Below are 27674 nucleotides of genomic sequence, written 5' to 3'. Positions count from 1 at the left end.
AGGAGCAGTATTACAACTCACCGTCCCTCCAGAAGTCCGTCCTGGATCCGCCCCTGACTGAAAGTATTTGAGAATAAAATCCTAAGACGAATATGCGGGCCCAAGAAAAATGGGAATTGGGAATGCTGGAACCTTCATGACGAGAAATTGTGTAATTCATACCGTTTAGGAGGCTCAGGAGGACAGGTCATGTAGCCAAAATGGAAGAAAGTAAGAACGTTTTCAAATTCTTAATTGCAAGTCCAATCGGAAAATGACCATTAGGAAGACCTAGGCGCAGGTGAGAGGATAATATTAAAATGGATCTAGCAGAAACAAAAATTCAAAGTAGAAAATGAATCCAGTTGGCTAAGGATAGAAGTTAATGGAGAGCTTTTTGTGAACGCGGCATTGGAGCTCCAGGTTTCAATTCTTAGTTACCATAACACAAATGAGGTACCGAAACTGATATTAGCATAGAATAGTTGTATACGTGTATTGCGGACTAAAGATACTACAGGTTACAGGTTCTTCTTAACAGAAACAAGGAAGACATCCTTGACACTTGTGAGATATCAAGTGTTTGATGAGGTTAAAAATAAAGCGTTAGTAGAAAAGAAATGAAACATGCGTAAAGTACAGTAGAGCTTTCCAAACTTGGTTCCTGATATCTCGACATTCCATGTAACCCGACGATTATTTTCTCTTTTTTACTTTAATCAATAAATGTTTTCTGCTGGTCAAGCAGAACATTATCTTTGAAATAATGTAATGGTAAATTTACAGCTGTATTAAGATAATTCCTAACATCGCCTATACGGTGCAAAGCAGGGGTAAAAGTGAGATGGAACGCGGGAGGAAATCGTTCCCCAACTTCCAAAAATGTCTATGGCGCCTTTCCACTTCTTAAAACTTACAATGAGCAAAGATAGGCACGAGGGACGGCGTGACTTCATCCGCCCCATACCTGTTCAGATCCACTTTTACACCTGATGCAAACATCCACCTACATCTTAATTAGTGTACTATTTTAATTACAGAATATATTTACTTGTATATTTTTCTGTTCTGTTCAAAGATTTGTTAAGATAATGGTTTCTTTTGCGATTCTTGTTCCTTTGCGTTTCTGACACTAATTCTTGGAACTATCTAACGAATCTGGAATAGATTGGAATTACCTATTCAAATTGGATTTGATATATCTATTAATTCTTGTTAGACTATTGAATATCTATAGGTTTGAAATCTACTGTCGTTTCCCAGCGTGAAAAGAAACTCACATGTTTAAATGCTTATATAACTAGCAATGCATGAAAATATAGCTACAACATTTACCTAGGTATAAAGGGTGTCTCGAAAGTCTACATAGGGCAACTCTGTTATTATAAGAAATGAAATGAAAAGAAATCTTTAAATTTTACGTCCCACGGTTATGCCGGTGAGGCTAAAGGAAACGGTGATGATGAGAGATGAGTGAAATGGTGGAATGGAGAAAGTGGGAGGAAACGGAAGAACCCCGGGAAAACCCACGAGCACGGTGTTTGTCCGCCACAAAGTCCACACGGCTCGGTGGGTCAGTGGTAGAGCGTTTACCTCCGGTGCTTGGAGTCCCACCTCGCGCCGTGAGAGTTACAACAAACTATAAGAGAGGAAATCGTCTCCAAAGATGGTGTTTTCAATCTAAAGTGAAGGATTTTTTAAAATCGTTTTGGCTGTACACTCTTTATGCACCCAGTGTTAGTTAAATGAAAATGCAACGTTGCCATTTAGCTGGACCCACAACATAAGTGAATGAAGTTACTGTGTTTTACACTAACATATAGATGACCAGCCCCCATTTCAAACGTAGTCCCGTTCACCATACAATTACAAAATTAATCCACTTCCGGCTTCCTCCCCTCCCTCAACCCCTCTATTAATGGCAACGTTGCATTTTGATTTAACATTGGACGTATAAAGAGTGTACAGCCCAAAAAAGGCTCGTTCGATTTTTTAAAAAAAACCTTCAATTTAGATTGAAAACACCATGTTTAAAGACGGTTTTCCCTCTTACATTTTGTTGTAACTCTGATAATAACAGTTATCCTATACCAGGTGACTTGTGAAACACTCTGTATACTTTTAAGTTGATAAAGTTTATTTTTCACTTTGAAATTTGTGCTGACACACTCTTTTCTATAGAACCAAATTACATTCACGAGGGATTTTTTTAAAAAAAGAACAAGCAATGATTTAAAAAAAATGTGTACCATTTCTCATCCTCGAGAGAGAAAAAAAGTATTAATGAAAAAAGATTTCACTCGGTACTCGAACCAGTGAATTCATAAACATGTAATCAACCGTGATCGAGTTGACATTTATGATCTGGCTTGATGGCATCACGAATGAGAAATTCAGCGTACGAAAAAAAAGCATAGGAGAAGAGCAAATCAATAAATTGCGAAGACCCACTTGTGCGTATGTTTGAGTGTTGAAAAGTGCTGACATTAACACAACATTGGATTGTCATTTTATGACGCGACGACGCACTTCAATATTTGGCTGCAAGATTTAAAGTTACTTATTGTATTGAAACTGGAGGAACTGTTGTTCATATGTGGCGCGTTCAATGCATAAGGGAATCAAATCCACTTTTTGGGGTCATTTTTGGATATATCTCATCATTAAGATGGCATCCAAAGGTGCTTTCATACCTTAAAATATTCACGACCAGATTAAATAATTCTTATAGTGTACAAAATAGATTAAACGTTTCCATGTACTGAAAGGTATACTTTAAAAAATCCGTTATCCGGAGAGCGGTATAATATAGAAATATACGGAATTGATATGTTATCCTATATGATAACCCCCTTACTACATAGACGTGGCAATGATCATGGAGCTAGAAAGACGGAACAAACGCCACTCGCAAGCTTTTGCACAACTCAACTCAAACAAAAGCGAGCCTAATTGCTGCATCACGCTTAGTTTTTGAGATCTAGCATGAAACATATCGAAACATTTACATTTTTCCCGGCTACGCCATCTTCAAGCAAGTGCTTTCTTTGTATTTTTACCACGTCCTCACTTTTATCTCTATGTAATATCAGTCATGATTTTTTAATAATAGTTTATTCACGTACAGAATTACTTAGTGCCCTAAGGAGCAATTTTTTTGCAACTTTTCTTTCCCGAGACATAACGCCCCCAAATTGGCATCAAGATCACAAACTTCAAATTTCAGACCCCCATAAATCTACAGCGCCAGTAGTATCATAGCTGTGCATATTTGTGCAGATTCTTTATATGCAATAGTATTCAGCACTAAACTTATGAACCCCCCACTTTCTTCCATTCCAAAATACATCCCTTTTAAAAGTATAATTTTATGTACTTTTTCTGGTAATTTCATGTATTGGTTTGCAACCCTGCATATTTATTTAGAATCAAGAGTATATATTGTCCGTGTACCTCAGTCTCTCCTGTAACCATTCGTTTTTGTTTAGTGTTTGTCTGACTCGTACGTCCTGAGCAAATGTAATTTTCGTAAACGCTTGCAAAAGCAAAAATTGGAACTCCAACGACAAGAAAAATGGCCGCCATTCAGGAACACTTGTACAGTACATACGACAATGTGAATAGTGTTATTGACCTTCTTATACACAAAGTTCGTCACACCCAAAGTTTTATAATTTTTGGAGATGGTCGAGCAATCTGCTCTGGACCACTTCATATGGACTGACACAGATATATTTAATTAAAAATAATTGATTAGACACTAAGATAATATTTAACAAACACCGAATTAAATTTCGATTTACGTCTTTCTTTCAACTTTTCCATGACATATAGTGAAATAATAAAGTTTATCTAAATGTGCCATGCAGCGGTGTAGCTAGAATTTTTTACGAGTCGGAAAAGAAATGACGTTTTTCAATGCGGTCAGGCTTCTACGGGGTGTGATGAAAAAGTACGGTGAATAATTTTATTAGAAATAAAGTAATAAGCTTACATGGAATTTGATTTCATTTCCTTCAAAGAACTGCCCGTGGCTAGCAATACACTTATCCCAACTTTGAATGCATGGCTGGAATCATTTCTGGAAGCCTTCATTTGCAAGGGCGTCCAGCTCTTCATTTGTGGGCCTCTATATGTCGGGAATTGTATCAAAATGTTTTCCTTTAAGCACGGTTTTAATTTTTGGGAAGAGCCGGAAGTCGCAAAGTGCTATATCTGGAGAACACAGCGAATATGGACACATAGAAATATTTGGAGAGCACGGCATGTTTTCGTAGTGAAGAAGGAAACAATTTGTTCACTGTTTCAGCGGTTAAAATGTTTTTCACGGACCTATACGAAATACTTATAAGGGAACATTTCGATTTGGTAACTTCAATTGCTGAAAATGATTGCTAGCACTGGATTCAGCACCAAAAGAAACAAAGAAGAAGAGAAAAATGAAATGAAATCTTTGAGTTTTACGTCCCACGGTTATGCCGGTTAGGCTAAAGGAGACGGTGATGATGAGTAATGAATGAAATGGTGGAATGAAGAAAGTGGGAGGAAACGGGAGAACCCCGAGAAAACCCACGCCCACGGTGTTTGTCCACCACAAAGTTCACTTGGCGGGGGCTGGGATCGAACCCGGGACCCCTAGCACCAGAGGTGAACGCTCTACCACTGAGCCACCGCGGCCCAAAGAAGAAGAGAGTGTTTAGTGGCAGACCGTATACGGAGTGAGAGATAAGTGAGGGCAAAGTGCGAAGATAAGAATGTAGAAAATGTCTAGAAATGTCATGTTAATTTTGAAACGAGTAGAGAGATTGAGGTCAAATGTTGGATATTAGGAATGCACGCAGAGCTCCACTGAAGACACGTAATGTGAATCATGGATATCTGAAAAGCCACCACGTTGGACTTAGCGCAAGGAGAATATGCTGGAAAGGGGTCATGTGATATATGTCTCTTGATGTACACCGTCCATTGAAATCAATAGTGGCCAATACTGTTTGAGACCTGTAGTAATGGCCACTGTTTAATGGCAACTGTTACGGACCTTAAGAATGATCATGTGGTTGATACACAAATGGAGACAACAGAGGGCACATTTGAAAAACGATAAAGATGGACGATCGGGCTCGTCACAGCTGTCGCCGGTATTGAAATTGAAACAGTAGTCGACAGGTGTCATAACTGTGCCAGGTGCTGTTTGCAAATATCCAGTTTTGTAGAAAACATATCTAATCATAACTTGGAACCTTGGTGCTGTAAACTGGAAGTGGATGAGTAAGTAAGTCTGTTTACAAACAATCAACACATTTTTGTATTTATAAACAACTCCATGTGCGTCCTACTACAAAACTACTATAGAGGCAGACGACACGAACATCAGTGACAAAACTAATCATGTGACGAAGAAGGACCATCAGCGTTACTATCAAACTGTTGCAGCTATAAAACCAGAAGGAACTCCACACCTGTATCAGTCTACGACTGGTCAACTCCACTTCCTGAGCTTGCTTGGAGCTTTGAGATTTACCTAACTCAAAGCCTTTAGCTTGCTCTAGACTTCTTACCTGCCCAGTTAGTTTGCTCGGAACTCTGTAGGATTCCTAACCTCAGCCGCCCAGCTTGCCTGAAGCTTTGTGGATTTCTGACCATTTCTCTGCTTGCGTGGAACATTGAGGATTATGAATCTACCTCACTTACTTTCCATGGAACTTTGTGGGGATCCTTCCAAAGGCTGCTCGGATCTTGGAACACCATTGTTTTATCCAGTTATTAGAGGATATTATATTATATTTTGTATCATAGAGTTTATAAAAGGAAGATTTTGCAATAAAAACTTGGTAGTGGGAGAATACGATTCACGAGTATAATTTGATCTACCTTTGTCCTGCATTAGTAGAACTTTATACTTTTTTATATAGAAATGTTTTATTTTCTTTTTTGTGTGTTTTAAAAAGTCAGTCAATATTTGTTTTTAAAAAAATGTAAGCTACTTTACCACCCGCACGATTCCAGACCTTTCGCCAGATTGAGAGATTCATGACATCGGTTATTAAATGACACTATATATATTGTTTTACGTGATTAGGAAGTATCTTATCCAATTCGCACCATACGACTATTACGGTACAAATGGTCATGAACAGACATTCTGCGATTGCATTTTTTATCAGATGTTAGAGCAATTGTTGAATTTTTTGTAATAATTAATTAATTATTAAAATTTTGAAACATTTATTTAAATGTAGGAACATTCCTTGCGAACAGCTTTCTTGCTTAGCGAAAACCGCATCGAATTACGACGAACTGTTCTCGGTATATTCGTGAACATAGGCCTACATACATACATATAAGCCAAACTGAGATCCAGTTTATTAAAGTCAGTTAATAATAGATTATACAGTGTTGCATCAAGAAGGCCTACATTATCTTACAATATCTAGCGCATAATTGAAGTTTGTATATCAAAAGTATGCATGGATGCAAAATAACTAGTCGCAACATAAACAGCAGAGTCTTGTATAAGCAAATGCCTATGTCGGGACTAGAATCATAGTTACTCCCATATGAACGCCAGTGACGACTTTAATAGCACACATAAATCAAGCTCGTTGCATTGTCACATATGGTCCCGAGTCGAAATAATCTGTGAAAATATATGTGCAGAGCATGTATTTATGTGTGTTGACACATACACATCTGTCTCTTTCTACATACATAGCCTATATATATATATGAGAGAGAGAGACAAGAAATGTGCGTAAGCTACCTTCACTTGTTGCACGTATACATTTCAAAACGTCTGTGTGCGTATAGAGAGGCAAGAAATCAACGCAGCAACGGGAAAGGTATCCTATCCCTGCCTCAAAACCACGTTATTAATATATCTTGTTATATATTCCACCGACAGATGGCTCAGGTTGTTAAAGGACCAAAATGTTATTAGATCCTCTAAACAGGGATTAAACGGAAATATGTCTCTTTCATGACCAATCTTAGTTATTAATGACCGCCTTATTGGACATGTACGAGAACTAGAAAATTAAAACTATCAATAGGTATTGAACTTTGCTTGGGTCAACTAATTAGGATCGTAAAGGCGATAGACAACTGCGAACATTGTAACGGTTAATCATGTAATATAAATTATAAAATGTTAATCATGTAATATAAATCTATTTGTAATATAATAAGTGAGTTTAGTTTCAGAGTGTAACACTATGGCAGACTTCCAAAGTGTAGAAATCTAATATTGAAACCGGGAAAGTTATATTTCTAGTATTTGAAACCTCATTGGTAGGCTAGTGGCTAGCGCGTCTCCTTTGATGCGTTAGGGATCGATTTTAAGTGGGAGAGCATCGAACGAACTACAGAGATCCTACTTTAAACTGTAGTATTTCCTATACAGTCTTGCTGCTGACAAAGAACATGAATCAGTTCAATCAGAGTCAATCAGTCAGTTAGTTGGCAAGCCAGTGAATGAGTCAGTTAGTCAACCAGCCAGTCAATCAATCAGTCAGACAATCATTCATTCAATCGATCAATCCATTATTAATGTTCTCGGTTTAACGGAAGGGTAGGGGAAGAGATTAAATCTATTTCTAGGCGTGAATCCGTACAAGTACGTAAATCACGTTCTCGTTAACCGTTTGCTAAGAGTTATTGAACTATGTGTCATAATTTTTAGAACTGATTCTTTATATCAAATAAAGGAAAAATGCCCCAATAACAATACATTGGAAAACGCCTTTTTTTTTAAGTATAAACCGTCGAAAACATTACATTTTCAAACGCCCTGGCTTTAAAATTATAGGATCTGTTGGAAGTTGTTCAAGAAATTATACAAGGACTAGTACGCTCACTCTCTAAATGTCCGTTTCACAATTTCTCAGTACCGGGATAACAAATTGTATAAACTTAGTTAAGGTATAACTTTTTGCAACTTGGTCCAAACCTCCATGTAAGATCAGGATCAAATAATTACCTTCATTAGGATTCGAACTTGATATTCTACTCTAAAGCAGAAAATATACTGAATGAGCGTCGAATGTAGTAGCCATTTTGGTGTAGTCTAGTAATACTGGGCGAGCGACAAATTTACTGAGCGTAGGCTAGTACTAGTCGCTGTGGTGTAGTCGAGTAATACTGTGCGAGCGACAGATATGCTGAGCGTAGGCTAGTAGTTGCGCTGTGATGTAGTCGAATAGTATTGAGCGAGTGACAAATATACTGAAGGTAATCTTGTGGTAACCGGTGGGGTATAGTCGAGCAGTACTAAGCGAACGACAAATGTACTGATCGTAGGGTAGTGATAGCCCCTCTGGTATAGTTGAATAATACTAAATGAGAGACAAATATACTGAGCGTATGCTAGTGGTAGCCACTTAACTGTAGTGAGTAACACTAAGCCAGCTATAAATATATTGAGAGAGCGTAGTCTAGTTGTGTAGTGGAGAAGTCTGAGATATGAAACGAAACCTTTGGAGTTTCGAGTCTCTCTGAAGGTAATGAGTGTTTTTAATACCTCTCCTCAAATTTTCAGTTTTTGTCCCTGTCATGGTGGATTGAAAAAAAAAATAATTGAATAAGATTAATTGGATGACCTCGGAGACAGATTGCCTGGTTGAGGTAGAAAAAGAGTAGTTAGCATTTTTCTTCGAAAGTTGCTATGACCGGGCATTTTTACTGAACGAGACATTTTTATTTTACAATGAAAACATCCCACAGTTATATAATTTAATCATCAAGCTGAGTCAATGCTTTCAAACATTATCACATGTGGTTTTAATATTAGAATACATGGACAAAAGTATTTTTATTTTATTTTAAAAGAACAGTAAGAGATAGAAACGCAGTTCTGAGGAAGTTTCCAAGAGACAACAGCCTATAGTGTGAGGGTTGATCTCGTATGATGTTCTCTGCAAACACTGGGGATCTACCTATACTTGAGGGTTAATCTCGCTGGATGTTCTGTGCACATGGTGGGGAACAGTCTATTCTTGTGGGTTATTTTCGTATGATGTTCTGTGCGCACAATGGGGAACAGCCTATACTGTGAGGCTCCATCTCGTATGACGTTTTGTGCACACACTGGGGAATAGTCTATACTTGAGGATTGCTCTCGTATGATGTTCTATGCACACACTGGGGAACAGTCTATACTTGAGAGTTCATCTCGTACGATGTTTTGTGCACACACTGGGGAACAGTCTATACTTACGGTTTGATCTCGTATGATGTTTTGTGCACACACTGGGGAACAGTCTATACTTACGGTTTGATCTCGTATGATGTTTTGTGCACACACTGGGGAACAACCTATACTTCAGGGTTGGTCTCATATGATATTGTGTGCACACACTGGGGAACAGCGTATACTGTGAGATTGAACTCGTGGGATGTTCTGTGCACACACTGGGGAACAGCCTATACTGTGAGGGTTAATCTCGTGGAATGTTCTGTACACACACTGTGGAACAACCTATACTAGGAGGATTGATCTCGTATGATGTTCTGTGCTCACGCTGCGGAACAGACCATACTGTGAGAGTTGATCTCGTATGATGTTCTGTGCACACACTGGGGAACAGCCTATACTGTGAGGGTTGATTTCGTATGATGTGTGCACACACTTGGGAACAACTTATACTTGAGGGTTGATCTCGTATGATGTTTTGTGCACACACTGGGGAACAGTCTATACTTACGGTTTGATCTCGTATGATGTTTTGTGCACACACTGGGGAACAACCTATACTTCAGGGTTGGTCTCATATGATATTGTGTGCACACACTGGGGAACAGCGTATACTGTGAGATTGATCTCGTATGATGTTCTCTGCAAACACTGGGGATCAGCCTATACTTCAGGGTTAATCTCGTGTAATGTTCTGTACACACACTGTGGAACAACCTATACTAGGAGGATTGATCTCGTATGATCTTCTGTGCTCACGCTGCGGAACAGACCATACTGTGAGAGTTGATCTCGTATGATGTTCTGTGCACGCACACACTGGGGAACAGTCTATACTTGAGAGTTGATCTCGTATGATGTGTGCACACGTTGGGGAACAGACTATACTGTGCAACTTTATCCGATTCAAACTCTGAATCGTTCGATAAAAATCGTTAATAAACTGTTTACCAATAGGCATATCGGAACTTTAGATGAAAATTATAAGTGACAATGAATTATGTATCTTTTAATTGCATAAAACAATCGAAGACTTTATTTTTTGAAGGTATTATCGTTCACATGTCTTTCTTTGTTTCGGTGAGTTCAATGAATTATTCTAGACTTACTGCACTAAAAATTTCCGAATATTTTATTTATGGGGGGAGGTAGGCATGTGAACTGGTCGTCCAGATCATATGATTTTCCCCTTCACACTATTTTCTATGGAATTTACTTCAAATCTCAGCTCTATGAAAATAACCCACTTTGAGCACACAATTGCGATTTTACTGCTAATTATGATTGAAACATTGGTGGAAACCACTCTACCGATTGGAATAGATGGGGATATGTGTGTACATAACATTGTCCTTGAAACATAATGTCATTGATTGCTTTTAATAATAATAATAATAATAATAATAATAATAATAATAATAATAATAATAATAATAATAATAATAATAATAATAATACATTATCATTTTACATTTTTATTGTTAAGCCCTTTAGCTCGTCTTACCTTCATAATCTCAGTGTTCAATAAGGGAAACAAATGAAAGGAAATATTCAGTTTAAAGTCCTACGATTAAGCCCTCTTTTGGCTAAAGGAGACGATGATTGAAGCCAGCAAATGAGAACTAAAGGGTTGATGGAATGAGAATGTGAGAGGAAACGAGAATACCCTGAGAAAACCGACAGACACAAAGTTGTCAAACACAAACTTATTTGGCCAGAGATCGAACTAGGGGCCACACGCACGAGAGGAAAGTGCTCTGCCACTGAATTTCCGTGCCTCCACTGTGTTCAATAAGGATCTAAAATGCAAAATTCAAACTCAAACACACTCCTCCTTCTCCTCTTACTACTGTCAATAATAATAATAATAATAATAATAATAATAATAATAATAATAATAATAATAATAATATGGTACTTGCACCGATTATGGCCCGGGTCCTTAATATGGCCCACAGACAATATCTCTGCAGATTTACGTTGGTGCTACTAGATGACAATATAAACTATGTCCTCTGAGCCGCGCAAATATGTTTACGCTTGTCATGAGGATATAGTTTATATTGTCATCTAGTAGCACCAACGTAAATCTGCAGAGATATTGTCTGTTTACCATATTAGGAACCTGGGGCATAATCGGTACAACTACCATAATAATAATAATAATAATAATAATAATAATAATAATAATAATAATAATAATAATAATAATAATAATAATAATAATAATAATAATAAAATCTCTATGGCCTATGTAATCCGGAGGTTCAATGCCGAGTTCACGAAAGATCTCCACTGACTTCTATCCTTAGCCATCTGGATCCAGTTTCTACTTTGAATTCCTATTTCTAAGAGGTCCATCTTAATATTGTCCTCCCATCTGCGCCTAGGTCTTCCGAATGGTTGTTTTCCGATTGGTCTTCCAGTAAAAACTTTGAAAGCGTTCCTACTTTCTTCCATTCTGGCTACATGATCTGCCCACCTGAACCTGAGACTCTAAAAATGTTTGGTAAACCGTACAAAATATGTCTTTCCTCGTTATGAAGTTTCCGCCATTCCGAATTCCCGTTCCTCTTGGGTCCGAATATTCTTCTTAGGATCTTGTTCTCAAATACTTTTAGTCCATGTTCTTCCTTCCGAGTAAGCGACCATGTTTCACAACCATACAGAACAACAGGCATGATTATCGTTTTATATATTTTAAGCTTGAAATTCCTCGACGGAATTCGCGACTACAAGAGATTTTGAGCTAATTATTAACGTGAATTCTCTGCTTTTAGTTTACATTTAATTTCTTCGTGAATATGATTTTCGTCTGTTAATATTGATCCTAGATAATAATAATAATAATAGAATAATAATAGTAATAGTAATAATAATTCAAATTTTGTAGTAATGTAAGAGCAAGGGAGACTGCGAGTTGTTTTTCTCGCTGATGTGTTCGTTTTCTAAGACACAAATGATAATATGAGAAAGACAGAGCGAGAGGGATGGAGAGAGAGAGAGAGAGATAGAGATAGAGAGAAAATAATCTTTTCTGATATCAGATGGAGCGGATCACAATCAATATATGTCACGTGCCATTCAATTCCAAAGATGCGAACATCCGACGCTCGTTTCAGTCGAACTCCGCTGTATTATAGACGAGCTTTTAAAAGAAAAAAAAATTCTATGAGGAATATTGTAGGAGGAAAGGAGCTCCATACGTCACACCACCTGTCAAAGAAAGTCTCATCATGTCACATTAAATTCCATTTGAAGTCATGTTTTCTATTCAGACACACTCCAAGTAACAAACAACCCGTGTCATATTAAGTGCCTATGCAGATTCCACTGCTACGATTATGAAGCAATAAAAGTATAAACTTGTGAAGAAATAAGATTGTATTATGTCGATGAATATTGAGACGAAGTACCGTACTTGTACGCAAAGGAAACACATTTTATTTCATATTAATATATCACACTAGCGCTATTATTATTCTGATAAATACAACTTCTGTCCAGAAAGTTCAGAGAAACTATGGAAGTATATTGAATGGATTGTTATCTCACGTGAATCAGCATTTACTATCCATCGAAGTAATCCCCGTTGATCGTAATCCTGGAAACTCCTGGCGTATTCGACTTTAAGAATGGCATTCAGCTGGGAAATATCTAAAACCCTCTGGCCCTTCAGGTTTCATTTAAATTTTCGAAACAAGAGAAAGTTCAGAGGAGACAAGTCTGGCTAGTAGGGTGAGTATTGAGTGACACAACTTCGTTAACAGAAACTGCTTTACCAGAAAGGAATGTATAGCGAGACATTATCGTGGAGCAGGGTCCAGTCGCCTTGCTTGGCGTACTGAGGGCATACCCGTTTGATCCGTTGCAGCAGATGTTTCAGTATTTCCACATAAAAAGTGGCATTTAACGCGATGGCTTCAGAGAAGAATTCTCTATGGATGATACCCTCAGAGTCGCAGAACACCATGAGTATTGCGAGCATTGTTTTGATGCGTTATCTTTCAGTTTGCATCTCCTTGCTTTTCGGCGGCCCTGGATAACACTACTTCATACTTTAAAACTTGGCTTAGGGAACATACCTCAAGCACCAGGTCCTGTCACACTTGACGATTGTTTTCAAGAAATTTGGATCACGATCCACCACATCTATGAGGTCTCCCCAGACGTCAAGCCTAAGTTGCATTTGTTTCGGTGTCTAAATGTGGGGCACGAATAGGGAGCAAAGCTTGCGTTTACCCAAATCCTGGGTCAGTATGAGATGGGCCGTCTCACGACTAATTCCAACCTCCTCCGCTATCATTCCCACTGTCACACGACGATCCTGGGACAAAACTTCCTTGACTTTCTGCACGGAGTCTGAGGTGCGTGCATTTGCTTGCCAGCCAGTTCAAGAAGCGTCTTACACGATGTCCGCTCTTCTCGGAAACGTTTGAACGACTAATAGAGAAACACATTTCAAGGTGAAAGCACGTTTTTCGTACATTGTTGTCAGCATTTCATGTGTGTTTTCGCTGATTTTTGAAGTTTGAAACAGAACAACATATTCGTTAGCTGCTCCAGTTTGGTTTCGACTGCGCACACTATACCTTAACTCTACAATGTGTCACAACCCGGGAACTTGTTCGGACATCTTGACCTGTCCGGCGTGGGAAGTGCGGTGGCGCGCTCTTACGACCGTAAGCAGTATGACATCATTCATTCAACTTTCTGGATAGAAGTTGTATAAAGTTAAGGAAATTTGAAATCAAAACTGGAGCTGTAGAAACAGAGAGAGTGAACATAGAAAGCTTTTTATAATAAAAATTAATTTGATTTTATTTCAGTTTAGCGTCCCTTTAAGCAGCGAGGCTATATAAAACATGGACCTATAGCTTAAAAAACGAAATGAAATCTTTAAGTTTTACGTCCCACGGTTATGCCGGTTAGGCTAAAGGAGACGGTGATGATGAAAGATGAGTGAAATGGTGGAATGAAGAAAGTGGGAGGAAACGGGAGAACACCGAGAAAACCCACGCACACGGTGTTTGTCCACCACAAAGTTCACTTGGGGGGGCTCGGATCGAACCCGGGACCCCAAGCACCAAAGGTGAACGCTCTACCACTGAGCCACCGCGAACCTATAGCTTAAAGTGGGACCCGTACCGTGTTAAATTCCACATGGAATCGAATGCGGGTCTCCCATGCCAAAGGCGCGTACGCTAGCTACTTAGAGAGAAGGAAGGTCTATAAAAACTAAAGAAATGCACAATATAAGAATATAAATTTAATATAAATTTAAGTAGTAGAGAAAACTAGAAGTGTCATGTGTATGCCCCGTAAAGGAATTTGGTTTGTAAGAGTGCTTCTTTCTAATTAATATTGGAAACTGGAACTCCTAGTAGGTTTATAGCACTTCCTGTTTTAATAAAAAATATTATAATGGAGATGGAATATATTGTTGGGACGATTACTTGATTGAAGAATCTCGCTTCTCGTCAGTTATACTCTATATCGATCAACGTTAAAACTGAGAGTGGTTTATTGATACAAATTTCGCTTACTGAGACGGAAGACAAAAGATGGTACCTACTTTTAGAAGAGTAAGTCTATTCGAGAGAGAGAGACTTCTCGTTATTTCTTATCGGTTTTGCTTTATATAGAAACCATAGGTCTCTATTGAAAACAAAAGCTGTAGTGATTTTTTATCATTTCCGGTTTCCGTATAGAATTAAAGATGAAGATGAAATGTATTGTAAAATTCTATCTTTTTGGGTAGAACTGAAAATTATACTCGGGAATGTTTAGACTTGCTAAATCATTTTTCTCTTATAAAATTCCTCTTGTGTAAAGTGGTAATAATTACAGTTCAAATATAAGTTCCTCATAGATAGTCGGTGGTTTGTTGGAGAGTTTGTAGGAACACAGGGACAAAGTGTCCTGGCGTGACAGGATCCAAGGCTCTTTGAAGCCAAAGAGTATGTGCAGGTATCTCTCAAAGACTAGACGCTCTACAAAGAATAACAAAACTCAGAGACTAGGCGTCTTTGAAAGTGATATGGATAAAGAGCTCTCAGAAACAATGAGTCCTAGAGAGTGGTAAAGATAAAGGAGTCTCAGAGAACAGGCATCCTAGAAATTGGTAAGAATAAAGGAGCTCTCAGAGATAAGGCATCGTAAAGAGTGGGAAGGACAAAGGAGCTCCAGGAGACCAGGTGTCCTAGAAAATGGTAAGGATAAGTAGATCAAAAAGACCAGTCGTCTTAGAATAGTAAGGATAAGGGAGCTCTCAGAGATCAGGCGTCCTAAAGAGTGGTAAAGGTAAAGGAGCTGTCAGAGAGCAGGCGTCTTAAAGAGTGGTGAAGATAAAGGAGCTCTCGAAGGCCGGGCGTCCTAGAGAGGGATAAGGATAAAGGATCTCACAGAGACTTTGTATCCCATAGAGTGATAAAAATAAAGGAATTCTAAGAGACCATACATCATAGAGAGTGGTAAGGCTAAAGGAGCTTTCAGAAACCAAGCGTCCTACAGAGTGGTAAGGCTAAAGGAGTTTTCAGAGACCAAGCGTCCTACAGGGTGGTAATGCTAAAGGAGCTTTCAGAGACCAAGCGTCCTACAGGGTGGTAAGGCTAAAGGAGCTTTCAGAGACCAAGCTTCCTAGAGAGTGGTGAGGATAAAGGAGCTTTCAGAGACCAAGCATCCTACAGAGTGGTAAGGCTAAAGGAGCTTTCAGAGACCAAGCGTCCTAGAGAATGGTAAGGATAAAGTAGCTCTCATAGACAAAGCGTCCTAGAGAGTGAAGGTAATGATTAATTGGTAGAGATTAATGCCTTCTGTAGTGTTGTGTTTCTTTCATCCAGAAATGTTGCTGACTTCATTGATCTTGGTTACTTGACGATTGTTGGCGATGATTGACGACGTCTTCTCCGTGGTTGTCGTCTGAAGTTCGTTTACAGCCAGCGCATGGTGTTGGGAGCACGTGTAGAACCTTGTAGTATTCTTGGAACGCCTAATTGATTACAGGAAACTGCTTTTCGCCCTAGATTGTTCCATAGTTGACTAATGTTTAGAATGAAAATGATTGAATGTTGCCACTTTCGGGTTTGATAGCATCTCCATCAACGAAATTATTTTTTAAAGCCAAAATTTAAGGTGATTTATCACAACTACATTGCAATTGATACTACTTGTCCTTTCTGACAGCTTGCTGCGCGCACGTAGATCTCAATGCTGTGTTGCCAGCTTTTGCGTCGAGTATTGAAACACGAAATTATTCACTGCAAGTAAATCTCAGTTTTATAAAATTAAAAGAGAACACAAAAGAAAACTAAAAAGAATTCTCTCAATAACCAGCAGGTCCACTACTCAAGTTGACATTCGACTGAAACAATGTGCCTTTGTTTATTTTCAAATTGGCAACGTGTGGAAAGAGTAGAATGTTTACCATTGCAGAGTGAGAGAACGTGTTGTTGCCATAGAAACAGTTCTTCTTGCCTGATTGTTATGAATACATGCAAAAAAAAAAAAAAAAAAAAAAAAGCAACTCTGAGAAAGGAAAAGTTGAGTAAAATGATGTGTACTCCTTGAAATTTTCCGACTCCTGGATGGATGAACAGAGATATACAAACAGAAATGAAATGAATTTTTTGAGTTTTACGTCCCACGATTATGCCGGTTAGGCTAAATGAGATGGTGGTGATGAGAGATGAGTGAAATGGTGGAATGAAGAAAGTGGGAGAAAACGAAAGAACTCCGGAAAAAACCCACGAGCACGTCCACCACAAAGTTCACTTGGCGCGAGCTGGGAGCGAACTAGGGACCACCCACACACCAGAGATGAACGCTCTACCACTGAACCACCGTGGCCCTATATACAAACGGACAGGCGTGGTAAACAAATTATAAAGGATTTTCACTAAATCAAGTGGACAGTATATTCAAATGAAATGTACTCTAAAATTATGACTACACCCTTAAACTGTAATTTTGAAACTTATACCAATCGGCCGAAAAAGATACCGAACTGAACAAAATGGATATTTGACACTAAATTTTCATGCGTAGTTTTCGAAATATTCGACAAAAGTAAGGTTTAAGGCGCCATAAAGCGTTTTTCGTTGCAATTAATAATGATCTGGTTTAGCTGAATTTCCCAATATAAAAATCTTAGCGAGTGAAAATTAAACTTCCCCCAAACATGATTATGTTTTTGTCTTAAAATGTTAGTGGCGCTCATTGCTCCTTTTTTACGACCAGAGGACTCGTTTGGGGAGGGAAGGGAGTCAATTGTTCCCATAAATTCCTAGAAATTCGTGATTTTTAATAAATTGTATAGACCCTACTACTGTACTAAGAAAAAGCGTGAATATCTTAGTGGAAAATTTGTCCCGCCTGGGAATTTTGAAATGACGCTTCCTGCGACGACGACGTCCAGAATTTTTTTGTTCAGAGGGGTTCGGTAATATCGAACAAGCGTTTTTCTACAACCGAAAAAATCGATAAGTAATTTTTTAACTACTGGCACCTATATTCTCACGAAAAATAATAAAATTAAATTGTTTTTATTAGATAAGAAATAGTACAAATGATTAGTACGGCCAAATCTTTAGTCTATATCAAGTGTTTCTCTGCTAAATAAGTTTAATTTTAATGTATGTCAAATTACGAAGTTCTGGTGGTCTGGATCCGATGCACATACCCCTGGCCACGATGCATCTCCTAGATATTCCTGTGAGTTCTTCAGAAAGCTGTATCTTCAGAAATTCTAGAGTAATTTCTGCAATAATAAATGCACGACAATACGGAAGAAAACTCACAGCACTGCAGATGTTCTTAATACCAGCACTTCGCTTCTCGGGGATACATGGATACGATTTTATATTTTGAAAAATATTTAAAGTTTAACGTTTCTCAATATTTTTCTGATCCAAAATACCCTAAGTGCAAATTTCATTGAAATAATTTGTTTTAGATTAAAATTACATATTTAATCTTCAGTTTATAATTTAACGAAATTAATTAATTATTCTCTCACACTCTATAAAATTTCAATAATATAATTTTTAAGTTTTACGTCCCACGGTTATGCCGGTTAGGCTAAAGGAGACGGTGATGATGAGTAATGAATGAAATGGTGGAATGAAGAAAGTGGGAGGAAACGGGAAAACCTCGAGGAAACCCACGCACACGGTGTTTGTCGACCACAAAGTTTACTTGACGGAGGCTGGAATCGAACCCAGGACCACAAGCACCAGAGGTTAACGCTCTACCACTGAGCCACCACGGCCCCAATATTCATATTAGAGCTTTGGATTGTATAATATATATTAACCACAAAAAAACAAAGATAATTTTATATATATTGAATGTGCTCCTGAAACTATGCAATTCAATATTCATAAGAATCTTCTGGGCTGCATGACTTTTAACCTCAGACAAACACGTTAAATAGTAATATTATGTATATTGAATGTACCCTTATGCTAAAAAATCTGCTATCCATAATAATCTTTGTTATTGAATAACCTATCAATCACACACAAACGAAATAATTTTATAAGGTATTGCAATATTGACAATTGAATATGACCCTGAAACTATGTACACCATTACAGTTACATAATATCTTCGCAAAGGGCGAAGAAAGTAGAGAGTTATATAGTTTATAGAAACTGATAATTTGATATCCTCACTGAGCCTCGATGAAACGCTATGTGCGAAACTCCCAGCTTTCCAGGGGAAGCGAATAAAACAATGTTTTCTCTTCATTTACATTACTAACGAATGTCATTTTTGGACCAAAAGATTCAATATATTTCAATCCAAAATTTTCTTGTACGCGTTACATCTGGAGAACTGCATATAGTGTAACCAAACCCAAACTATCACTTAAGTTAGTATGATGTTTTTATTCCGTAGAAAATACGAAAACTTGATTTAGTCGTCTTTCAAAAATGATGTGGGGTTATTGACTAATTATTGACTAATTGGGGGACTAATTATTCACTAAGATCACCATCTTTTGATCCATTTTTGGGATCATTCCTAAAATTCTTGTTGTTTCCTTATTACGAGAAAACTATTAAGAATTCACATTTGGAACATAAGGGAAGATGCAACACATATTATAGTACAGGTATAACTCATTTTCGACGAAAATGACACATAGCGGTTCTGTGAGGCACTGTGACAATATGCTTCTAAAGCTATACGAAATCTCAGCATTCATAACTCTTCCGGGTTGCATAACCTTTTGATGAAAGACGTAATATGTATTGTTTAAAATATATAGATATTAAAACACAATATAAAGAAAACACTGTCATAAATGAATTTTATGCTAAAATTGTGTTTTATTTTTTTGTCTTTTCAGGGGAGCATCCGGCAGCAATGCAGCATGGAGGCAGTGAATCAGCTCATTGTATTAAATCCCACCTCAGATTCATTTCACTACTTTTCCCTCTGTTATTAACTGTTCTTCAGCAGTCAGTTTCCAGATGATGAGTGTAAGTGAATACAAAATAAAAGTGGATAAAAAGGAAATCATAAAGAGAAAATACATTCAAATAAACTACGTAACAAAGACTCCTAACACCATATTAATTAAAACTGCCTTTTTTTTCTCCAGAACGATAACTGTACAAAGCTGCGGTGTAAACAAAGTAAATGAAAACACATTTTCTCTAATGAGTAATTAAGAACACTCAGATATACGTATTTAGAAAAAAACGTGACAGAAAGAACTTGAGAAAAAAGTGAAAAACCGAAACTGTTAAGTGAAACTTAATTTGATAATGTGTAACGCACGTGAGATGGGCCCAGTGTTAACAAGAGAAACAATTGGTTTAATTAAAAGACAGTTCTACATGCACCACACAATAGGACAACAAGCGTATTAATAAAAATGTATTGTTTGCTCTTACTTTAAATTATAACCCAAATGTTATTGTATACATTAAATTTAAGATATTTTAGTTTTTGTTTCCTATTTCATATACAAGAAAAGCTCGTCTAAACAATTTCAGTACTTTTGATTTGGTGTCTTTATATCTTATGAAAATAAATACTTTAATTTCACTGCAGTAAAATATAAACACAAATAGGCATGGAAACGAATGTGTAAATGTATGACTGTAAAATTTATTGCTGTTTGAGACATTTTAGTGCATGAGTTACATAAAAAGTGAAATTTGCGAAGAGTACTTACAAGACAAAACGAAGTGAAATTTGTGATGTTTCAATCTAAAATTTTAAAGATGAAAAGAAAGTTACTGAGGCCATTTTTTTTTTGTCCTTACAATGTGAACCCTAAGTAGCAGATTATGAAAATTAGCAACGGTGAAGTTTAACGAAATGAAGTATACAACAAATTTATATTTGAGAAGTGAAGTTTGTGAGACGAAGTGTAAGTGAAGTGTAAGTGATTTTTGAGTATGAAGTAAATCGCCAGATATGACGAAATATTATTAAAAATAGTGATGTGGAAATAAATGCGCTACACGTCATGACGATAACCTATTGCATTCCATTACGTACAAAATACGTAAAAAAAAGTTATTTAGACGGGAACATAAACAACAAAATGTATTCAGAACATTCCGTAAAATGTTCCATATCTTTAAAATGACAGAATATTGTGTAACTAAAGTATGGTGAATAAATTCTTGTCATGATTCAAACATAACAAATGAACGTTTTCATCAATGAACAAGGTACAGTGTATGTGAAAAGTTGTTAAAGGAATATAGACTGAAAAATGTAACTTTTTATATTGATTTTAAAAATGAATGGTGAAGGCTAACTGAGAATGCATTTATGAATAAGAAGAAAGTAAAAGTATTAACAAACTAATATACAATCCATGTATCTTAACGCAAGATATTGATAAGAGTGTAAAATTTTGGAAGAAACATTAGAATTTTGCTTTCGGTTGACAGAACATATAGACGTATATTCCGGGTAGAAAGAAGATTGAACGTCATCATGGTAAAACAAAAAAGAAACGAAAAAATATATACAACATGTTTGTTTATTACTTTTTTTCCTTGTAGAAGACAGAATTAGAAAATTGTTTACTCAAAATATGTGTAGATAAAACATTGAGCAAGACGGAACTAACTTCAAATGAAAATGGACGAAACATTCCAATTCTATTATTTCTTTTCGGAGGAAAATATAAGAACGAAAATACAATCAAATAATATGTTGATGTATAAACTTGTTTACATTTTCAAAGAGAAAAGAAAAACAATTTATGTAATTTTACCAGGTCAAAAGAGGTTGATTTCAATTATAAAATTTTTGTTTAAAAAAATGAAAATAGTCTAATGTATTCGAGTGTTTATAATACAATTATTTCATTAAGAAATTACTCAAGTGACATTACGTGGCATTCTTATACATATATATACGTATATTTACAAGAAGAAAATGAATAAAAAGGAACTTAATTTTTCTGACAAAACTAACTGATTATAAAGCATTCCTCCACACAAACCTGAAATACATATTCCTAATTGTTACTTTATTTTAATAAAGGATGTTCCGAAAGGAATTTTGTTTATTTATTTCTATTAATACATAATACATTATATATTTCATTTAGAGTGTTCAATATGGTACGGTAGGTGCACGTAAATACGCCATGTTAAGGGTGTTTGATTTTTTATGGCCTTAATTTTCATAAAACACAAAGAACAAGACATGTGCGTTGCAGAGTCGCCCTTTCCGCGTCTAGAGAAGTATTTGGAAATGATGTGACTCACTTTTATTTTGTACCCAAGGTAAAAGAAAAAAGTGTTAGAAAGTGGCGTATTTACCAACACTTGTAGGTAATTACGCCAAGTCTAGGATACTACTAGAAACCTGTAATAAATCTTACAACTCCTTACATAGTCTGTATTATACGAACTGAAATATTGCTACACAACATGGCTGGAGCAAAAAAAATAGAATAACCAAAGTGCAAGATAAAGATTAAAAAAAATAATGTAAACACGATAATCTCCAAAGTTGAAATGAAGTTCCAAATTGAAAAGTTCCGGTCCATAAGCAGATAAACAAACAGTGTCATTGTACTGTAACTTAAAAAAAAACTACACCGATATTACATGGTTCTTATGGGACAAATGAAAACATCTTTGTCTTTTGCAGGCAGTCCTGTACAAAGTCCTGGCATATTTCACTGCACCATGCTTGGTATTGATTTAGTAGCGTGGAATCACAAGTACTGAAATTACCCTTACAAAGCAAATTGTTACTAGACGGACACGAAATAAGGCGTAAATTGCTGTAAACAATCGGCGATATTCTGAGTTAGCATGGTACTAATAATGGATTCTTACCTCTATTGAAATAACAACGTCCTTCCACGGAACCTTCCCGAAACAAACAACATTGCACAGCGCTGGCGGTCTCAGCGCTATCTCCCGGAGTATTCGACAAATCGCAGTTGTCCAAGACCGTGGCACATATTGGAGGCGCATTCTAGCGAATTTCATCGGAAACATCTCAGCACTAAACACGTGGCGTATTTAGCTTCATTGGCGTATATACTTGCAGTTACCTTATTATGTACTAAAAAGGAGTAAACAAGGAAATTTGGTTGGTTTATATCTTCGGGTCGCGCATTTGCCTACTTGTTTTTAAATACACATTCTTACGATATTTTTTATCTTACTAAACTTGTCAATATTCAATGTAATAGTTCTAGTCGAATCTTACTTGAATCGATAATAATTTAGAAAAATGATTTTTTTTTTTTTTAATCAGTCAAGGTGTTCCGCTCACACGACGGTTGTCAATTCTAAGAAGTTCAGGCGCTCGTTGTAACTCGCTTGGGTCAATGACCACGGCGCTCCACCCACCCCTAAATCATAGTTCAGAGTATTGTACACTCATGTCCAAAATTATTGTCGCATGTCTATAAATATGTTTATGTAGGAATATAATTTGATAACGAATTCGCCCGGTGTTTCTTATAATGTTAGTATCTGTATAATCGGCAAAGACATATATGTGGCAAATTTCAAGTCGAAACAGCAGCAAATAAGAACAATAAAACGAAAATAAAACTTTCTTTTCCATTTAGTAACATTTTGTTTTACTCATTCTAATTTTCTTATTTATAATTCTTTTCCTACGAAACTTGCCACAAATATACATTTCCCGAATATACACATAGTATCAGTGTTAAAAGTACCCTGCAAAATTATTATCAAATTATATTCTTACAAGAAACCAGTTATAGATATGCGACAATCATTTTGGACATGAGTGTACATTCTGTTAAGAATGAGTAAAAACAGAGATGTTCAATTGTTCAACATAACTTTCTTGGGGTTACGACTCTTCACGCAAAAATTTAGTTTGATCAATGAAAAATATGATTCAAAATATTACTAGTGTCTAAAACAATTTGTTTTTAAACATTTAAACTTGCATTCAATAAATAAAAACAAAGAAACAACATGCAAGTAGTTATTTATCTTGAACTTTGATCTACCTTTATTTCTAAATTTTGTTTCAAAATTTCGTTAATTTGAAGGCAATGCTCCACAGGAAGAAGTTGATGGATATAAATAATATTTAAACATTAATTTTTGTAGCTCTAATACATAAGTAGATTATAGCATTTGAGAAGAAGTCACTTTTAAAATAATAAAAAGTATAGTTAAAAAAGTGAATTTTTCAAAATTTCAGCAATTTAGAGCACATTCGCGCCAGGAAAATAAAAACCGATTTTATTTATCTTTTAACTTCTTTCTGGTCTCTCCAATTCGCAATTATTCCACTGATTATGAGTCGAAAAAAAATATTTTTCGGCCCACATTAGTATATATACCTGTGCGTTGAAGATCCCTGATGTAAGTAAAATCTTGAGTCATTCAAGTTAGTCCTGAAAGGAGTACAATTTTTTAAATACTACTCATATTCCGAACAAACGTTGTTGGCTTAAAATGTGTCTTTTTCTCAAAAATATGTTTCTTTTTTATGATTTATTTTGTGGATTGTAACCATAGACGTAGCCAAAACTTTACATATTGCTGTACACGGAGAAAATTCAAGCAGGACTCTTCATATGAGTGTGCACAAACATATTTCAAGCTCATCCGTCCTCTCAAAATAACATTCTCATGTGCTCATTTTAATGGGTTTTAATTGTGGTATGAATCAAATAAATGTTACAACGATGAATTGAAGCAAACTATGTAACAAATTGTTAGAAAGCATGACAATTGAAGAAAACAGAGAATCAAACCATTTTATTAGGGTTTACATGGGCACAGATGTCACATCTTGTATATAGCTTATGGTTGCAACAGAAGTTTATCTCGTTGTTTTAGTAAAATTATAAGCTCTGTTGATGACAGTAAAGAAACCCATGTATGAGATTTGGATATACACTTTTCTACATATCGTTTTATTATTGGAACCAACATTTCTTTGCTACTTTCCAAGGGACTGTTATAGAGTTTAAACGGGATAACTCAAGTTCATATTAATGGGTGAATAGTTGGTCTATCAAATGACGTGTCCCGCCCGTCTCCATCTCTAATGACACCCGTGCAAGGAATCATTCTTAAGCCAATCTGAACCGAAACATCGATAATAACAAAACTTCAAGTTTTTTTTAAAGCCTGTCACCTTATCCTGGAGAAACACTGAGCCGAAAATACTGAAATTTTAAATTGAAACTTATCTTCTACTTGCAGTGAAATAAGTTACTAGAATTTCTTGAGAGCTTATTTTTTCAACTTGTGTTTATTTAAAGGAAACCGAAAGTTTTATGGGAATGATGTTTTCTTCAAGCCGAGTAATCCGAAACAGCTACGGGTATGATTGTGAGAGAATTGAATAATTTCTTATTAAGAAAACGTTCTAAAAATTAGAATTTCAGAACTTGAGGGCTACTGCATAAGCAATATAACAAGATTTTATAATTAAACTACACATCTTCTACTGTCTCTGTAAAGAAATACATATAGTCAGTAGTTATCAATACGGAAGATGATATAACATTTTCTAAAGATCTATTTGCAATATTTAGTTCTCTAAATATCATACAGTTAGGAGTATTATATGCTAAAATTATAAGTCTTGTAAGCAGCAGCAAGTTTAAATACATGGTATTTTCCCACTCCTTTCCGTCACAAACTATTAAAGTTTTGAACACAAATCTCTGTAGACAGTTCTTTCAACGAAACGTATAAAACTAGTCGAAACGCAAGCGTATAATATCCAGAGACTTTTCAGAAAATACTTACAAGGATATTATAATGTCAACCCTTATTCTACATATTTTGTTCGGGAACCCTTTCTATACTGAAAGGATAAAATCGTGAAATTCAATAGTATATAGGGTGCAAAAGTATTTGAATGAATGAAGAGTTATACCAAATTCCAAATTCAATCCAGACTTGTTCTATGTAGATTTTGTAGTGATCCATGTGTGTGGGCTTACTCAGAATTTTCCTTCTCTACCTACTGCACTTCTCATTCTACTAATTATTTTAATCACTTTATTTCAATTACCAAGTCTCACTTCAACCTGAAGAGACTGCGACGTTCACACTACAATTTAATAAATAAATGAATGTTGAATACACTGAATACAATGATAACAACTGAATCTTTCATAGTGTCATTGATGATTATACAAAGGTAACCAAGAAAGTTCTGTCGCTTTTTGTGGAGGTTTGTGTTCCACTGGCCCTCACATCGTGAGTTCAATGTGAATGGAGATAAGACGAAAGTTACTTATAGCTGGGGTATATCCAAGATACTACCGGATTACGATAATTCAGTTATGCCGAGAACTTGCGTAAGGACAGCGTGAACGTGGGACCTTCACTAAGCGTAAGGGCGTGTATGCTATACTAGCTCATTTGGGGTCAAACGCCGCTGAAGCGGGGCGGAAGATATGCCAGGCCTTTGGTGAGGGTGTTATGAATACACGAACAGTACAGCGGTGGTTTAACAAGCTTAAGGGCGGTGACGATACACTCGAAGACCCACACGTGCCGGAAGACAAACACGTATACAAAAATTAAAATCTTCAGGCCGCAAATGAGGCGAACAGTGCACAATGGTCCAGAAATCTCAAAAACCTTTATAAATATCAGACGAGCCACATTGACTGCATGTGTGGTTTGAACTCGTTAGAAATACCTAAAAGAAAATTAAAGAAAGTGTCTGAAATGAATATTATGACCGTATGGATAGAAGTCATACAGTATAAACTCAGTCTGTGTTTTCTTCACTGACATCTGTGACATGGACCATGAATGGCTGTGGAGCGTCCAGCAGGCGTAGTACTTCACATGATAGTGGCTTTCGTTTCTTTCTGGGTATCATCTTATGCCGCATGATCGAAATGATAGGATCAAAGGTAACGAGAAAGTGTTGCATCACATCTCGCATGGTAAACTCCGTTCAGCTCTTCCTGGCGTGATGCTCCCGAAATTGCTTTAGATACTTGTTGCGCTTCTTCTGATATCTGCCCAATAGGTAGATGAGCGTAGGAGATGATGGCCGCACCATGAACAAGCACATTGTGCACAGACGCAGACATAAAGTACCAGGGTATCGCAGTATAAAGAGCTGCGCTGTCTCTAATACGTATGTTTGAAACTTCCGTGTGTTGATGGCGTAACCGCTTGACATGGTTTGTAAGATGCACGCACATCTCTTGATGAGATCAACATATAGGCTGGTTATGTTTGCAACTTGATCAAAATGGACAAAGGATCTTCTCACCGTGTTTCTATCATTTGTTGTCCCCGAACATCTGGGCTGTGGCTGATTCACGATGAGGCCGAGTGATTCCTTTAGTTGGCTTCGAAATTGTTTCTTTCGCTGTTCCACCATGAATTTCTTCTCTTCTCCTCTGACCTGTCATGATTGTATATTGAAACGATATGACACATGCAGAAACCATTCCATAAATCGAATCCAAGTGGAGAGTCCAAATGCAAAGGTATCAGAATTTTTCTCTGTCTTTCTGTTTAGGTCCTTAATGTCTTTTGAACAGGCACCACATACATAACACTTTTGACTTGATGTGTTGCAAATCTTCCCATCTACGATAGTCAGCTCAAGTTGATAGTGGATTTCTGAAACCTGACCGGCTATTGTAATTGTTGTTGACTTGAGCCGCAATTTTTGTTATTGTATATTTTCAACCTATAGCGACCTGCTTCGTTTCCTTCTTCAGCTGTATCCGTACTGGTTGCCAAACTCGGATAGATGATGCACGTGGATTGTGCCAGATAATGACTCTTAATTAATCTTGCATGAGCGCCAGCAACTGAAGTGAAGTGGATGTAAGGAACATATCAGAGTCGAATAAAGTTTTATCGGTTGAAACTTGTTTGTATTGGGAATACCCGCTTCTGATATCACAACTCCATTTTGTTAAAAAATGCATATTTCGTGGTGAAGTTCTGAATGAGAACTTCTTCCTGGACGATAGCTAAGCGTTGAGGAGTGTGATCGAAGAGTTTCTGAAGCGGGACCTATGCAACTG

The 27674-nt window shown here is 36.7% G+C and overlaps 1 protein-coding gene across 1 annotated transcript in view; it reads left to right on the top strand.

The window, feature by feature from the left end:
• The window catches only part of dpr7 (defective proboscis extension response 7), a 228750-nt gene extending 207139 nt beyond the window's left edge, over nucleotides 1–21611 (top strand). The window contains exon 4 of the mRNA XM_081733484.1: nucleotides 19521–21611. Coding sequence (XP_081589610.1) covers nucleotides 19521–19648 — 128 coding nt within the window. The 3' untranslated portion in view covers nucleotides 19649–21611. The remainder of the gene's footprint in view (nucleotides 1–19520) is intronic.
• Nucleotides 21612–27674: the final 6063 nt, after the last annotated feature.

The sequence above is a fragment of the Thermobia domestica genome, chromosome 12 (genome assembly GCF_964235325.1).
Source record: "Thermobia domestica chromosome 12, izTheDome1.hap1.1, whole genome shotgun sequence".
NCBI lineage: Eukaryota > Metazoa > Arthropoda > Insecta > Zygentoma > Lepismatidae > Thermobia > Thermobia domestica.
This window is presented reverse-complemented; position numbering and strand designations above follow the sequence as displayed.